This window comes from Tripterygium wilfordii, chromosome 15 (genome assembly GCF_013401445.1).
Source record: "Tripterygium wilfordii isolate XIE 37 chromosome 15, ASM1340144v1, whole genome shotgun sequence".
Taxonomy (NCBI): Eukaryota; Viridiplantae; Streptophyta; class Magnoliopsida; order Celastrales; family Celastraceae; genus Tripterygium; species Tripterygium wilfordii.
Genome location: NC_052246.1, coordinates 5,750,207 through 5,766,540, shown reverse-complemented (window position 1 = coordinate 5,766,540; position 16,334 = coordinate 5,750,207). Strand labels below are relative to the sequence as shown.

The following is a 16,334-nucleotide window of genomic DNA, read 5'->3' as shown; positions in this document are numbered from 1 at the left end:
TGTGATATGAATCCGCACTAGAGCAGGGCTATACATATGAGGAGAAATCCATTCATCTCAAGCAAACTTTAGGTTAATGTCAAGGGACCAAAGTCCAAGTTTGCATTAGGTATTAATTCCTCCTTCAATGTATGTTGTGTTTTTGACTCCTTATTGAATACGTATTACATACCTCGGCCTTGTCAATGTCACTGACACCCAAAATGGGTCCCCTACACATCAAACATTAATAATTAATGAAGAGATTCAGAGAATCTCTCTACCAAGTTAGCCAAAATGACGAACCAACTTAGCCATACCACCCAAATAGGTTCCTTTTAAGGTGAAACAATTAATATTAGGTTTCTTCGGCCAAACGTTGCAGGTAAAGCAGGCTATGGCCATTCTTGGTCCTTAATACGCTTAGATTCATGACATAAGACGTGTAGATTTCTTGACCACCTTAAAATGATATGAACCTATTGTTGAGGAGTTTGACCACACAGAAATTAAAGGAAAACTATTGTTTATTAGAATTTTCAGCCTATAAACACATCAACAATATTATTCGCTTTAAGTTGTCCGATTCTCGTGAATACATTAGGCTCTCACATCTTTACATTCTCAGGAGGTCATTCATTTCAATAGTACACGTTTAACTACAAAGTTACTATGAATTGTTTATTCCAGAAAATACATTATTAATGATTAGCAACTTAAATCATCTATATATATGTTAAAATTGTTGTCAGCCATTAATAATTTCCCCTAAAAATTCAAAGACAATAATACAACTTTGATATTTGTCTTTCTTTGTAAAATCTTCTAGTCATTGCGAACCATAATGTCAGACTGCGGCAAATACTATGTACTGAATGCATAATCAATGCATGTTTTGTTCTCTGTGCACGGATTCAAACTACCCACCAAGAAAAAAATAATTAAAAAAATGACAAAATAAAGCATATTTTGACAACTATTGTTCATTTTTTTTTGTAAAATTTTGGTAAAAGTCCAATGCAAATGAGAGCCACCAAGACAAGTTGTCCCCAAACACTTGAGTCCAGCCAAATTAAAGCAACAGTTTGCTCTTCTCGAACAAGAACAACCAATGTGAATTTGACCAAGTTTTGGGACCCTTCAAATTCTACTCAACATATATATATATATATATATATATATATAATTCCCATTTCTCAAAATAATAAGGTTAAATTAACATTTTCATTGATTTAAAACCCTAACAATGCTGTCTACTATTCAAACTCAATTCGAACATGAACTCTCTTTTTATCTTTTATTAGACAGAAAAAAAAACAAAAGAAAAGGAAAAGGAATGCTCACCTTAAAAAATAACCGACATTTTGCTGTAAGGTGCAAAAGCTGCCATTGGTTGCATATAAATCAGTCAAATATTTTGGTCTTAAATAAGTGTTCAGACTTCAGACATACACACATAGTCGGTAGCTTAGGTTTGTCTGCGTGAGGTCACTTTTTTTTTTTAAGACAAGAGAGGAGGGATTCGAACTCTGTTTTAATGTGATACACATTATCTTTATCTTTATCATTTTAATTAATGACTGGGGTGTCCGTCACATCACTTCAACTCAATCTCCGAAACTAATAATAATATTATATTATTAGTTTTTCATAATTATCGCATAAAAGGATTGCACCTTCCCTATAAGATTACCGGCTGAAGCTCATCATTTTTGAATTCCCTAGCTATCCCATTATCGTCACATATAAAACCCTCCCTTCATTTCCACAAAAAAAGAAGAAAAGTTTGCAGAAATATATATACGAACAAAAAAAAACAGTTCAAATTTCTCTATTAACACTAGTGTGTGATTGTTTATATGTGTGTACTCAAGGTGGCGGACAACAAAGACTCTGGCGGTTTCTATGGTGGCGGCGGCGGCGATGAACATAAGCAACAACATGAATGGCCAATACCACCACCTCTGTATTCAGAGCAAACAAGCGGAGGAGAGATGTCCTCACTCAGCTCTGCCGTCACATATGGTGGTCCTTGGGGTCTTGGGAACGTTCATGTGAGGCCGAGTTTTGGCTCATCTTCTTCTACTTATTCAGGCTCTTCGAGTTCCGGGTCAATTTGGATTGGACAAAAGAGAGGGCGTGAAGAAGCAGAAGATGTTGCAACAACTCATCATCAGCATCATGATCAGTTGATCGGGTCGGTGGTGCCGCCAGGGGTTTATGCAGGGTTTAGGGATTTTCAATCTTCTTCTTCTACAGTCTCATCATCATTATCTGGTTAATTCAAAACCCTTTCTTTATTTCCTTATTATTCTCTGCAATGGAACAGTGTTTCAATCTATAATTGATGTTTGTTTATTTGTTCCACAGAAGAAACAAGTTCGACAATTGTCCATCCACCTCCTCCGGCCGCGAGTACACCACCAACACCGTCACCATCAAGCGAAGAATCCGGAGAGCGGAGGAGGAGGTACAGAGGAGTTCGACAGAGGCCGTGGGGGAAATGGGCAGCTGAAATCCGCGATCCCCACAAAGCAGCGAGAGTATGGTTAGGAACATTCGACACAGCAGAGGCAGCAGCCAGAGCATACGACGAGGCCGCCTTAAGATTCAGGGGAAACAGAGCAAAACTCAATTTCCCCGAAAACGTCCGGCTAATGCCACAACAACAGCAAACAATCTCGACCACTCAATCAACACAATTTACCCAACAACAACTTACATCGCCGAATGTGACATTACCTCCATTTTTTCAGTCGCAACCGTTTCAGGTCGCGCCCGATGCGATGAGAGACTATTGGGACTACTCGCAATTGCTACAGAGTTCGGCAGGTTTTCCTTTGCACCAGCCGTCAACTTTGCTTGAACAAATGTATTACAATTCCCAGTTGGCGTCCATGCAATCCGCGATGCCGCCTTCGTCTTCTGGTTCCTCCTCCTCTGCTTCATTTCCTCTGCTTTTCTCCACTCAACAGCAGCAGCCGTCGAGTTTTCTCCGGCCGCCGCCACCGCAACAACATCAGCAGCAGCAGCAGAGTGAGGTTTTCCCGGTGCCTCCGTGGTCACATTCTGGTCATGATCCTTCCTCTACTAGTTAATTTTATTTTATACAAAATTTTGAAATATAATTTTTTTAAAAAATTTCATCTGTTACTATCATAGCTTAGATCATATTTTATATCTTCTGATTTGATATCTATCTGAATGTATTTTTTTTTTACACCCTTGAGTTCATTGTTTTTGTTTGAAAAGAAAAGAACAAGATCATATTATTATTATTAAGTTAAAGTGGCTAAAGAAGATAGAGACAATCAGCTTTGGACCCAAAGAAGTAGATTGCGTTTGTCCGATTCGGCTTACACTCGTAGATTCATTAAAATAATCGAGCTTTCTTTCTTTCTCTATTAATATTTTCTTGTTGATAATTATCCATTTTGAGGGTGATGTTCAATGAGAATATACCTGCTTCATTAGTGTTTGTTGACCTTAATACCCTGTTTCTTTCTTGTTCTTCATTTCTGCTACGATTTATTCAAAATTAGTGACTCTTTTTATACATTATTTTAGTCAAATAGAAGGAAAGACGGAACATTACTACTCTCTTTTGAAGTTTGAATAGAAACCACAAAAGGGATTTGAATTAAAACCTAACAAACTCTACCCATTTTATCAAAACAAAAGGTCATTTTGTATGATAAATTTTATTCAATGATCATGTCATATTATGATGTGGTGCAATTAGAATCAATGTAACAGTGTTAATTTATAGGCAGTTGATACATTTTTAGAATTTGAATTACAAACTACCTATCTCAATTCTTAACTACTTATACTTATGTATTGTCACTAATCGTTTGTCGATTGACATGGTCGTATTAGAACATTGAATAAATTCTTGTTTGGTGGAGGCTAAGTCCATGATATGCGCCATCTTAAATAAGTCGTGTAGGACGAAAACAATGGCCAACACAAACATCAATGCCTAAAAATCAGTTAGGCAATTAAAAAACGGTCAACAAAGAAAAGAAGCCCTTGATCGCTAGTCGTTTTGTGATTATGCATCTCATAATATCTTAATGAGAACTTATCCATGTCAAACTTCTTTGCTCCTCATCGTTTTGGAGGAAGAGAAGACACCAAAAAACGTGCTAAAATATTCTCACATTTCATACATGCTTTTACTTTACAATTAAAAAGTGCAAGGCATAAAAATATCCTTTTTTGGATGATGGGGCATCTTTGGGTGGGCCCTAAAGATGTGATCATTAGAAACTTCCATTAACATTTTATTCTTCTTATTTTTTATCAGGTCGGTCTGAGTTCATCGATATTCTTGGTATAGTAGATGCTATCATACGTACAAGTATAAATTATATTCAATTCGATGGAATTGTTCGATCTAAAAATAAAGAAATGAGACGATGTACGTCTCTTCTTATGACAAAATTTTGGTCAAGTACTATGAATCTGGAAACTATATTGTAAATATATATACTTTAAAAAAAGGGTGTATCATGGGATTACGTCTCAACAAAGATTTTACTAGATTAGTACGTCCCCGCCCCATAATTTTTGTCTTCTTGTGTGTGGATGATGATGAGGTCAGTGCGCACGTGTAAGCGCACGTGACAGCGACAGAGGTTTTAAGTTAAACTTTATAAAGATAGATAGAGTTGAAAAGTTCTCGGTGGGCCACCACTGACACGTGTGGAAGGCGTGGGTCTTCGCCGACGTAATAAGCAATAAAGAAGAAGACAGATGGAGATGCGTGCAGAGTTGGTGGAGTAAGACGTGTACATCTTCGACACCGTGAGTTCGTAGCGATTTTCTTTGCGACACGTGCTATAATTTTCTTTATTATTATCCCGATTAACTCTCTCTCTCTGGTCTTCTCTTTCCGGCTTAGGATTATTAAAAAATGTGTCACCAATCAGAACTTGATATCTCTATGAACGGTCGTTTACCTAACCATGTTTTAGGTAAAATAGTAGGATGAGGATCAACATATCAAATCTCATTTGTGGCATTTGATTATTCATGTCCAATGTAATATTTCTAGATTTCATACCAAGAATCATCACAATAGGGAACACAATAACTCTTGATTTTTTATTTGAAGGCGTAAGCTCTTTTCATGCTCTCAAGTTTCACGTAAGGTGAATCGATTGACAGTCGATTGAGTTAGTCATGTGTGTCTAATAGTCGATTCTAATGAGGAGTTATTCCTATTCTATAATAGGTTTCAGATAGGGAATTTGAACGCTTGAAACCAAAATTTTCTTCCCAAATAAACCCCACAAGGGTTTTGTGGTGGGGATGCACTTAAGCATGGAATAGATTCTTAAAGTTGGGAAGATGGGGGGATATAGTATTCAAAGGGTTGGTTTGTGTCTTGTGGAACCAAAACATGAAGTCAAAAGAAATTGACATGACCTAAAAAATAGGTTCCCAAGAGTAGGCGTTGATTGAAGATGACATCAACCCAAATGAAACTCACAAATCAAATCAAATCGATTCAGCAGAACCAAAACAAATTTGAACACAATTACTATTCAATTCATTTGTCGCTTTAATTTGTTAATGGAAATGACCAAACCACAAGGGACAAGACACATAGGGCCCAAGATCTAATTAGTTAAATGTTAGGGCAAAGAATTTCTTATTTTTATTTTTTTGTTATTTTCCCAAGTTTTTTGGGCTGAAAAGATAATTTATTAGAGGAAATATCAAACTTTTTTTTTTAAATAGGGAAGGGAGATTCGAACTCTAGTCATCTGGATGATACACACTATTTTTACCATTTCAACCAGTGGCTGAGGTGTGAATGATATCAAACTTAATTGTGATTGATGTACTAATTTCAATGATTTTTTATAGCATAACATAGAGATGTCAAACGGGTTGGGCCGTGCCGGCCCGTCAAATTTATCATTTTATGCTTTTTTAAAAAAATAGCAAATTAAGTAATATTTTGTTATCAACATTTTTACAAAAATCATTAACTATGTGTGCCCGTTTTAAGAATTTGTGTTACATTTTTTTAACGTTTAATCTTTAATTTTTTTTTTTAAATACCGTCGAGAAAGGTACTTGAAATTTTTTTTAAAGATTAAATGTTAAAAAAATATTACACAAATTCTTAAAACAGACACACATAGTTCATAATTTTTTAAAAATTATTAATAAAGTTTAGGTACATTATGATTAATCTTTAACATAAAATATGATATTTCACTTTTTTTAGTTATATATATGACTCAATATAATATATTTAGTATGACTTAATATATTGTATGAGTTTATAATTGGTAAATATAAGTACGTATATATATAACATCTCGATGTTAGTTCGGTGTTACAGGAGAGTTCTCTCTATGGAGGAGTTCTCTCTACTTTCTCATTTCTTCAAGAAATTTCTTTCTTTCCACAAACAATGAAACAAATGGCTTACCGAGAAATTGGCCCTCCACAAATCAATGTTGTTGATTCTTCTCTAGCTCTCTATAATTTTTTTTTTTTTTTGTTTCCAACAAATCCACATCTCGATTTATCCTCTTAGGATTACACTTTTTTTTATTTATTTGATAATTTTGTTGGTTTGATTTAGTTTCTAACATGGTCATGGTGTAGTTGAGAGACAGAGATGATTGAGTTTTAAAGTTCCAGATAGACAAATTGTTGGAAGCAAGCTCTCTTCTTCCTGTACTTATTTGTTGGCAATGAAGCTAATGAAAACATGACCAATAAAATAAAATAAATAAATAATCACACTAGTAAAAATCATCTAGCCGATGATTTCCGGGGATGGGATTGAATGGTTTGGATGCACCGATGCAGAAGGTGGAAATGTCGCCCAGTTTTGGAACATACCTTTTTGCACCAGTTCTGTTGGAGTCTTCAGCTCTCTCTTTAATGTGTAGAGGGTTGCAAAAATATTACTACAAGCAAATAGGGGTGGCAAAAATTTCGGTTTCAGGTCGAACAACAGCACGTGTTTACGAAATATTTACATGTCCAGACCCTAACTTGGATTGAATTTCGGACGTACTTAATTGACTAAACCAAATTTCGGACATATAACTTATGTCCAAACTTAGTTTAATTTGGGTCGAACAAATTCGATCAACTGGACCGGACATAGTCTTGTCACCCCTACAAGCAAAAAATACATGACCAATAACCATCTTCACAAGAAAAATGGGGGGGCTTTTGGGGTGTGGGCGTTTTTCTATGGAAGGATTTTTGTATGGAATACAACTCCGTCTCACAGACGTGATTACTGGCACGCAAGGCAATAACTACATCTCAAAGCAGACCACATTAGAAGAATCAGTTGGCCGATACCACCGCGGGCGTCGGTTAGCCAATACCAGCCTGCCACTTTGATCACTGCCCATACGATGCAATGAATCAAAATGAATTTGTAAAGCTCAAAGTTGACAAGCCATAAGGCGGCAACATTTCCATCCTCCAGGATTAACAAGTATTTACATAAAGAATAAATCCAGCAACAGGCAATCCCATGTCAATCCAGTTTAAAAGAGAACTGAGAATTTAAGGAAAAGGGCACACTATATCCTTGAATTTTCAAACAATTACAAATACACATTGAATATGGACAGCTATTAGTAGAAAGTAAATACAGCTACCATTTCGAAAAGAAAAAGAAAAACAGAAGAAAGAAGAAAGACGGGCAGTACAAGCTTCTAATCAATAAAATGGGAAGAAATTTGACTCCAGCATTGGATGATGGTTAATTTTCTTCCAACTGCCACTTCCTTCAAAATCGTTAAGATAACATCTTCATGTAACTGCGTATCTCGCCCACTTAGATGCATGACTAAATCAATCATCTATACACAAATTCCCTCATTGTTCTAAATCCTTTTGAGAAACGTAGCTTCGATTTTCGGTGACTGTTGAATTGGCAATGAGGTCAGGAGCAATTTCCCAACTCCCACTTCTACGCCCCCAGCTTGAGTGCCGAGTTTCTGAACGTATAGTGGGAGCTCTATGGTCAGAGCCAAGAACTGAGTCCGCTTCTGAGTTATTATGGGGAGGCCCATTGCTCCCTCTGCCGCGTATATCCTCATCAATTTCTTCAATATTACGACGCTGGGAGATCTTCAGTAGATCTTCACCAATATCAAGATCATCTTCAACCTTTGAGCGCGGGTCTGTCCCTGATTCTTCTGCTTCTGTTTCTCGTGTAGTGGGCAAAGCAGGCCTTGAAACTTCCTCTTGAACAAAAGCCCTGAAGTTATTCTTTGAGGGCTTTATCTTTGTGCAAAAGACTTCAACAAAATTATTCACACAACCCAGATTGTAAACATTAATCCTGTTGTCAGCTCTGTACCGGAAATTTTCGTAGGTTGTCTGCCACATAATGGTATATATTCAGCTAATAAAACAGAGTCAGCCATGGACTAAGGTACCTAAAAATCTATAATTATAGGTTCTTCCCTAAGGCCGGCTTAATGTTTTAGTAGATTTCCAAAGGTTTCTTCCCACACTCTGGTTACTATGTCACTTAAAAATACTCCAAGGCAGGCACACAGTACAAATTATTAACATTCGTGAAAAGAACAAGTTCTTAAGCCCCCAGAATTCTAATGCACAAACAACAAACATTAACAAGGAAATTTTTTTAAAAAAAAACTCCACTAGCCATGGACTTGCTGAGTAAGTCCATGGTGGTAAATAGGTTTCAAAAAGCTCATTCAGATTCAGGGCGACTAAAACACGACCATAACATCTAAAATTTATAGACAAACAAATTTGAGAGAGAGAGACAGGGATAGGGAGATGAACTGACCTGGTTGGTAGCGATAAGGTACAAGTGAAAGCCAGTAAGTCCGCCCACAAACCACAGTGAAATGAAACAATAGGCCATTAGTACAACAGATGCAGGAGATTCTTTCATTGCCTTCCAGACAGTGCCATGTTCATCATCCATCAGAACTTTAATGTACAGGGCCGACATGGAAAACACGTAGATGCAAAGAAGCGTTGCTGACGAAACAAACAAAAAGAAGTAGCGATAGTTGCGCTGCACATAAAAAGAGAGAAGTATAGTTCATAGTATGACACTCTTCATTGCCGAAAACAAACAACTAGCCATAATAATTTAATTGGAAATGAAATATACACAACATAAACAGTAATTGCCCGTTCAAACGCATACCAGTCCAATACATTGGCCCACCCAAGGGCAATGATGATCAAATCGTTCCACGCAATTGTTGCAAATGGAGCAATGAGAACAACGAGGAGGACGATAAAGCATGCACGTATCACAATATTTAACCCGTACAGGAATTCCATTAACCATAACTTCCTTTGTTCGAGGAAACTGAAGGCTGGGTGTTTGTCTTCCCCCAATTTCGGCTGATGCTGAAGAATCATACCGAAACTCTTCCTCTGGTGGATGTAAATTACGTGGAATGATTCCTGGGTCCTGAGCTGATGTGCGGAGTAGAAGACCTAAAACCTATCAAAATCGACAAACTAAATTAAACATTACTACCGACAACTAAACCTCAAATCTAAACTGCTGCAAAAGAAATCAGCCAAAATTTTGGTCATTTAATGAGTTATCTGGAGTGAAAAATTCTTTAGGGCAGTGAAGAAAAGTTGTGAGTTGTGACATAAGAATCCTTATTAGAAGAGGATTTCCTTTAAATTACATTTTTTTAAAGATTATTTGTCACAGTAGCATGGATTATTTGTCACAATTGCATGGATTATTGTCATACTTTTTAAATTATGTAAGTCTTCCTAATCCATGCATGGATTATTGTCACAATTGCATCACAAAACATAATTTTATCACAGACTGCTTCATACTAACAAGAATGGTTGGTAACCCATCAGAAAACGAACACTTCTGGAGCACAAATCTTGTCCATGAATTCCTATAGAGAAATTAGCAGCAAACTACTAATCCAGGGATTAGGAAGACTTACATAAACAGTAAACACAATTGCTGCCACCAGGATTGCATATCCTGCATTATACGGTGAAAATTCATGGCATAGATGTCTCCCAACAAATACACAAAAGGCTATAACTGGAACAATGATCAGCAATAAGGTGACAAGCAATGACTTAGCATCTGGCCCGAACACCAACCTCCCACCAAGAATGAACTTCTGTGGAAGATGGAAAAGAATATTAGATAAAGACCTGACAAACTGCTTTAAGAAGACATTTTAAGGGAAACAGAAATAGATCTAAAGGACCCATGAGCAAACATTGTATTTCTTATGAGATAAAATACTATATAATGCAATGAGGAAACTCAGAAAGCATCATAATGTTTGCTGGTAGCAGGTAATATTTAATGTAAAACCCGACATTCACCTTATCAACCAAAATTAAACTAGGGTCGTCGCAATCTAAGATCCATGCAATCCTCTCACTAAGTTTTATTGGCTAAAAGGGTCTCTGAAAGATATCTGCATTGTTGTTCACCACATATAGCATCGATCACCAGGATAAGCTCCAATGTTATCAAATGCAAAGTTGTGGCATAATGAAAGCAGGCACTTCTCATAATTCTTGCTTTGTAGATGTTATAGGCTTGCACCCCTTGGTGCCTTAATAAACTTCTTTTAAAATCATAACAGAAACAATAAGGCATACAAAGGATGCCACTTAGGCAGTCAGGCCATATGCATTGACAAGTTCACATATATCCTACGTCATTTACATCTCACATAGGAGCACTGAATCCAGTTCTCGCAAAGCTTTGATATTTACTTTTTAAGGCTTTTTATGTAACTTCCAAATTTTGATCACAGTTATCAAGAAATAGAGATTGGTCATTGATCGGACAGCGAGAAAATAACAATATACAGGGTGGAATTCAAATCTTATATATCTTATCACAACCAGATCTTTTAAGTACGAATACTGCTCATAAGCAAAATAAGCCACAATTATCACTTCAATTGTAGCATTTAATTTCCACAATGTGGTATGCCAGTTAAAAAGAAATTTTCTAGTCAGCTATTATAGAAACATCCTTCCATGTATGGTTATGACTTTCTAGAAAGTCTAGCAGCTTTCACAACCAATTACCTACAACAACAACACAACCCTTAAACTCAAGTCACCAAAAATTTGCTACTCTATGCTGTTGATGTTAAAAACCTTGAGCAGGTGGAAGGAAGAACAAGCTCAAAACATAAAGATTAGCCTTCTAACCCTATTAAAACCCAAGAATTCTAGGCATCAAAAAAGGCAACCTAAAAAATAAAGTAATTCTCTATAGCTATGCAACAAAAACAAAAGCCGCCAACATAATGCAGTATCCAGTATCCACTGATCATAGCTTCATTGTCTCCCCTAATGGTACTAGGCTATGGTTTTCTTGGTTCAACAAAATCATTAGATCATTCATGTACCAATACACGATAAAACAATAAAGAAACTAAACAAAGTGTGACAAATGTAGGTCTAAGTTTGCTGACACCTATACAATCTTGAAACGAAACAATTAATTTATAAAGCTTCATTTTCTACTTTTTTTGCACCCATCTAATTAACCAAGCACATCCTATAAGCACTGACATACAAAACTTCCCACCAAAAAGGAAAACCCACTTCATACCAAATTCAAAATGCATCAAACAGCTAACCAAAACAATCAAAACCCAAAAATATTCCCCCAAAAGAAACAAGAAAAACATCCAATTATCAACCACCCATACTTGAATCAAAGTACTTTAACTTTCTCGAAAACAGTTAAAAAGTCTTACATTGCTTCCTTTCCAAACTTCGTAAATGCGCTTAGTCATGGTTGATGTTGAATCTGCACGCACCCACGTTACTAGGCAGGCACAAAATCAAAGATTCGGAACTTGTGGTTGTTCATCTCATATGTATTCGTTCTCCCTGCACCCTAACCAAAGTAAACAATTCAATTAAATCACACTCAATCTGCTGTTAATCTAAAGGGAAATTAAGAATTTAAAGACTGGTTTTTGGAGATATCACAGTAAATCAAAACTTTGTTTTGGAAATTTTCAGTTTGTGTGACTGTTTTGTCATTTTGTGGGATGTTTTTTGTTTATGGAGGAAATTTTTTCTATACGCAAATTTGAAAACCTAAAATCCAAACTCTTTCCATCCTGTCACATTTTCTTATGCCCTAGTATCTTAGAGCTTACAAGGTCAACATGTTTAAATCTTAGTTTAACATGCTACCCATTATCCACCTGATAATAACATTACATGTTGCAAGAACCTCATCTAGAAGGTGATCAATCATGGTAAGGTGTATATTTTGTAGTAATTTCATGACAAAAAGTTCCTGGATTATATTAAAGCTTATATTTTGTTGCTAACAAGTTACTGAAGAATACTACAAGAAAAATGGAATTTGATGACCAATTTAAGTGATAATGGCGAGTGTTGTCACTAAAAGTCAATTTTCTGTAACAATATTCCTCGGTTGTCAAGTTGACATATTTTTTAGTAACTATCATAACTTCACATTGAAAAAAAAATGATATTCAATATTCATTGACAACTTTACTTTGTTATCAGTGAAGCTTGTCACAAAACACTAAAATGTGAATTAGGCAGTAAAATCGTCTTATTGGTAAGAGAATAATTTTTACCGAGCGACAACATTATCTCACTTTAAAAATAAAAAATTAATTCTGTTTGCATGCATAAGCTTCATAGAACAGAGGTTTAAGGAAAAACTCTTTTCTAGTGTACTGAAAGCATCGTAATAAAGAAAATTTCCTAACATCTTCACATTGTGTTTAAGATTTAGCTGATCTCATCCAAGTCCTAGGCAAGAGCCAGGTTAAAGGCAGGTTTGAAGAGAAATTTTGATTTTCTCTTTACTAAGAAATATAGCTTTTGCTAATCTTTTCCTAAAGATAAAGCCCCTCACAATTTCTCTGAAATGGCAGAACGAATTATTTGGTCCAACAACAAATCCTGCAAGAAATCATACTGGGATGCATATATTTGGCCCTTTTCAATGTGTCTTCTATGCCTTCTCTAGTAGTTTCAGAAGCTGTCCACTATAATATGCCTCAGTAGAAAGATATATTCTGCTAGCTACTAAGTACCAAGTTTCAATAATTTTTTAAAACAATTATATAAACTTGCTTCTTGACCTGAACAATAGAATCAGTATAAAGTATAAACTACATAACAGAACTGAGATTACAACAGGTTGTAGGCAGAAAAGGACAAAACTAAAGCCATTTCTTAAGACTTCAAAAGAATAAGTAATTTTCCTTTTCTCCTTATTTTTCCATTGGGAAATCCGAACATGCTCAATCAACCAAGGGCAAATTGAGATAATCCAATACAATATGATGACAAGGGAATCAATGAAAACTATAGAGAAAAATGCCCCTGATGCTAGTAAAATTTGGCTTTTTTTTTTTCCAATTTTCCAGATCACAATTTATTTCAATTATTAAAATGCCACTGTTCTATATACCAGTAACATGGCACCCACTTATTTGCATAAGCCTCGTTAATTGTTTCCAGAGGCAAGCATGAGGCCGCATGAAACTAGGTTATAGAAACACCAAATCTAGATACTACTATAGACTACATTGTAGTTATCTAACTATTCAAAACAAAAGTCTTAATAGGCATAGAAATTGTCACCAACTCCTTGCATGTCTCATAATATTGGCATAATATGGAGATGTCACAAGCAAGTTCCAGTCTACATACTGTGAAAACGATATAAACCAATTAATATTTCAAATTATATCAAATATGGGGTGCAAATCTTAACACTTCAACTGTTCTAATTAGTAAAGTTACGAAGAATCAAAGGGTAGAAGATGATACCAACATGTCTAGGACTAGAATAACATAAAATTTATTTCGAAAGACAATAAGAACAAAAAAAATCAAGAGAAACAATTTACAGAGTGATGTATCTAGGTTTTGGAAGTCAAATCCCAGCACCAAATTCACTTACAAAAAAAAAAAAAAAGTCCATCCACCTGCATATCAAACATAAGTTTCAAAGTGTCTAACTCCCAAAAGAACGAAGCAATTTAGTTCACAATTGAATCGCTCAGTGTTCATCTAGTGACCCAAATCACAATTAAACATTCATCAATTTCACAACCAAACAAATAGACAAATCAAAGGACAAAAGGAGTAAAATCAAAGCACACAGAAGCAAATAAAGCTTGCGTCTGCAGCATACAAGACTGTGTCTTCTTTCTTTCTTCTATGTATTACTTCCCAATCCCTAAATCGTGGGTTATTCAATTCCTTATTCCGCTTATAAACATTGAAACCGCAGCAAGTTAAGCATTAGAGTAATGGAGACGAGCTTTCGACTACTGAAGATAGTACCTGGTGCGGAACAGCCGAGCCCCGGTGTGACCTAGCGAGCGTGAGATGTTGTATACAGAGAAAGAAGAGGGAGACGGGGATGAAAGTGAAACAGTTTACTAGTTTAGGGAAAGTTAATTTTCCATTATTTTAATATTTTTTGCCACCTATTTCTACATTTATTTTTTCTTTATTTTTTTTAACATCCCTAAACTACACCGTTTTGGTCTTCAAAAGTCATAAGAAGAATTTTTTTGGTCAGGCGGGAACTCGAGATATGATGGAAGCAGAAAAAACGAGATCCTGGTTTCAACTTTTTCTTTTCATGTTGTTTTTCACTTTTTTGTTTGTCTCTATGTGATTTTACTGTGGTAAAACCCTCAAAAGCCCATCAATTACCTAAAATTAACTTACTTTTAAGTCCCTTCACTTCAAATACAAACTGGAAGCCCTTGTACCCTCATATGAGTCTATCATTCTCATTCAATGGTGGATAAAATATAAGAGTATGGTATAACATATAGCACACCTCTCTAATCATTAAATGAGAATTATACACTCTGAGCATTACAGAGCCCCCGAATCCCATATAACTATAACTGATGTGTTGTTTGTCACCTTACGTAAATTGCTAGCTTGGTTGCGGTACGTGTTTGCAAACAAAGAAAAACCAAGCAAAGCAAGCGTAGAGTGATGATGATTATTTAAAGTCTCGTACAAAAAGGGTTTCGAAGAACTTCTCCAATGGGTATCCCAATATGAGTGAAAACTTGTTTTTGAACACCCTTTTTCAATTTGGAGTACACCAATGGGACCCAAAATTTGGAGTACATTCAATATTTCCGGAAACTCATCAAACTTTATTTTATTTTCTTTCCCGTCGTATTCTCTCTCCTCTAGCTTCTCTTCTCTCTTTTCTTTTGTAAAATATTAATGTGATATTGAAATGAGTGATGCGGTTGGAGTGGTATTCTCCTAAAATAGTTTTTTTGTTAAAATAGGGAAAAACTTACTTGTGAAGAATATTACTAAACATGAACACGTTTCTTGAAATCTTAGTTCGGTTATTTATGAGGTAATTGACTTTATTTATTTGCTTGATAAATTATATTTTTAGTCACTAAGAAAATAAGATTATGTTCAATTAATTGAGTCAGCAAATTAATCTTTTTTAAATTAATATTAGGATCGGGGTGAAATTTGTCCTTGTGACAGATTAAACAAGGCTAATTTGGTACACCTAAGCCATCAATTGAAATGATAAGAATAGTGTATATGACCCTCATGACCAGGGTCCGAATCTCTTCCCCCATTTAAAAAAGAGAGCCTGATTTGGTGTGTATTGTCTTATCTCTCATTTGCTTGCGGGCACACACAGTGTAACACATTGGCATCAACATATTTTTATAATTAATATTATCTTATTTATCTTATTATTATTATTATTATTATTAGCGTAAGAAGACTCTAACCTGGAAATTGGAATCTTACCTGGTTCAGTTCTATTATGTTAAATTAATTGAGTCAGCAAATTAATTTTTTAAAATTAATGTTAGGATCGGGGATGAAATTTGTCCGTGTGACAATTTCCTATCTTTCTGAAAGATCGCATACTTTCTTCTTCTTCTTTTTTCCTGAAAATGAATTTTCATGCTCATTGCCTGCATGTGCTATTTCAGAGGTGATAGTCTTCTGTCCCTGCTTAGCCCAGCCTGGAGTATTCATCGGTGGGGTTCCCTTGTAATGATTATGGTCGTGTTCTGCATTTTGCTTTGGTTCAATATCATTACTTACTGTTGAATATTTTTCAACCCAGCTTTAATATTTGAATTTCCTATTATTAAATGTAACGGGCCATTTGATAAAACCTCTAACAACCATTTATAATTGTTGTTATTCATTTGAAAATATGTTTGAATTTTCTTGCGCCTACATTTGAAATTATACAAAATGGTGAATGATCGACTTTATACTTTTGTTATGAAATAACTTATTTTAATTATGATAGTATTGCTTGCAAAGCA

General features: G+C 35.4%; 2 protein-coding genes across 5 annotated transcripts; one reads left to right on the top strand and one right to left on the bottom strand.

The window, feature by feature from the left end:
• Positions 1-1,692: 1,692 nt before the first annotated feature.
• Positions 1,693-3,469, top strand: LOC119980074 (ethylene-responsive transcription factor ABR1-like). The gene is made up of 2 exons (XM_038822730.1): positions 1,693-2,256; positions 2,350-3,469. Exons 1-2 carry the CDS (start codon positions 1,839-1,841, stop codon positions 3,075-3,077), a joined length of 1,146 nt encoding a protein of 381 aa, XP_038678658.1. The 5' UTR covers positions 1,693-1,838; the 3' UTR covers positions 3,078-3,469.
• A 4,019-nt stretch (positions 3,470-7,488) lies between these two features.
• On the bottom strand, positions 7,489-14,454 carry LOC120017221 (protein S-acyltransferase 8). 4 transcript variants are annotated; one of them, XM_038870375.1, is made up of 6 exons: positions 14,332-14,454; positions 11,742-11,884; positions 9,945-10,130; positions 9,164-9,469; positions 8,795-9,028; positions 7,489-8,355 (listed from the first exon to the last, which is right to left on the bottom strand). In XM_038870375.1, the coding sequence occupies exons 2-6, from the start codon at positions 11,778-11,780 to the stop codon at positions 7,849-7,851; spliced, it is 1,272 nt and encodes a 423-aa protein (XP_038726303.1). In that variant the 5' UTR covers positions 11,781-11,884; positions 14,332-14,454; the 3' UTR covers positions 7,489-7,848. The 4 variants fall into 4 exon arrangements, with proteins under 4 accessions (XP_038726303.1, XP_038726306.1, XP_038726302.1 ...); XM_038870378.1 differs by having other exon boundaries at positions 11,742-11,877; positions 14,332-14,351; XM_038870374.1 differs by lacking the exon at positions 14,332-14,454 and adding an exon at positions 13,905-13,971.
• Between the last annotated feature and the right edge of the window lie 1,880 nt (positions 14,455-16,334).